General features: G+C 39.4%; 1 protein-coding gene across 3 annotated transcripts in view; it reads left to right on the top strand.

Moving 5' to 3' along the window:
- The first annotated feature begins 768 nt into the window (after positions 1-768).
- DCAF4 (DDB1 and CUL4 associated factor 4) overlaps positions 769-975 on the top strand; it is a 25,679-nt gene continuing 25,472 nt past the window's right edge. For all 3 annotated transcript variants that reach the window (XM_006865559.1, XM_006865558.1, XM_006865557.1), the window contains exon 1: positions 769-860. In XM_006865559.1, coding sequence (XP_006865621.1) covers positions 769-860 — 92 coding nt within the window. The remainder of the gene's footprint in view (positions 861-975) is intronic.

Genomic DNA, 975 nt, shown 5'->3' with positions numbered 1-975 from the left:
CTTGTGATAACAGTTATTCACTATTGTATTTGAATATGGCTTTCAAATATTTTTGTTAAGTTGTCATCCGTTCAAAAAAAACAACCTATCAAGTGTTGAGAAAACATGAAACTCAGCAACTAGTCCATCCGTACACCTGGTCCAAAGTTTAGACTTCTTAGAAAATCCAAATGTGTTTCCCAATTTTAAAACATGTGATATTTCGATAGTTAATGAGAGCTCCAGGTTATACAAAACAAAGCTTTTGAAAATTTCACTTGAAAGAGTTAGAGCAATTTCAGTGATACGAAGACTTATTTTTTTCTCATTTCTTATTTCAAAAATTGCATGTGACCATTGTTACCTTCAATAGCTAGTGTACTTCAGCAAAGGATTCTTGTGCTCTGTACCTGTTTCTTCATAAAGCACGTCAAAAAGTCAAACTCAGTGTTTAGTTACATTCTTAATTTTTTCCTAAGAGAACTCACAGCAGCCTCCAACTGTTGTCTTGAAGTAACTGTAACTATGAGACTCTGTCAACACCTCCCACAGGTTGTCCAGGGAATGGACAGTTAGCAGGTTATCAGTCTAGGTGTCACCTTTGAGGAAGACAGCTCTTTGCAGGAAAGGCTTCGTTAGGCAGCTTTACTGATAACTCAGGTTAGGCCACTCTGTTGCCTAGTTCTGAGCAAGAACCAGCTATCAGGAAGCAGACCGACATGAGTGTGTGTGCGTATAAGTATGTGTGTATTTATGTATGTAATCTCTTTTTCTCTTTCAGAAACAGAAATGTATAAAGGCAGTTGGAAGAGTAGGAGGAGATGTGGGAGGAGAAGTCACCAGCAGATCCCTTGGTTCAGACAGCATGACTCCAATGAGAGGCAAGTGCTCTGGGGGAGCCAGCCTTTGCCCTTGACATTCTAGCACTGTCCAGCACGGTACTTCTCACACATATACATAAGTCATTATATGTGGGGATACTTCTCACACATATAC

Source organism: Chrysochloris asiatica, unplaced genomic scaffold (genome assembly GCF_000296735.1).
Source record: "Chrysochloris asiatica unplaced genomic scaffold, ChrAsi1.0 scaffold00079, whole genome shotgun sequence".
Taxonomy (NCBI): Eukaryota; Metazoa; Chordata; class Mammalia; order Afrosoricida; family Chrysochloridae; genus Chrysochloris; species Chrysochloris asiatica.
The sequence above is the reverse complement of the archived record's forward strand: the minus strand, read 5'-3'. Positions and strand labels throughout refer to the sequence as shown.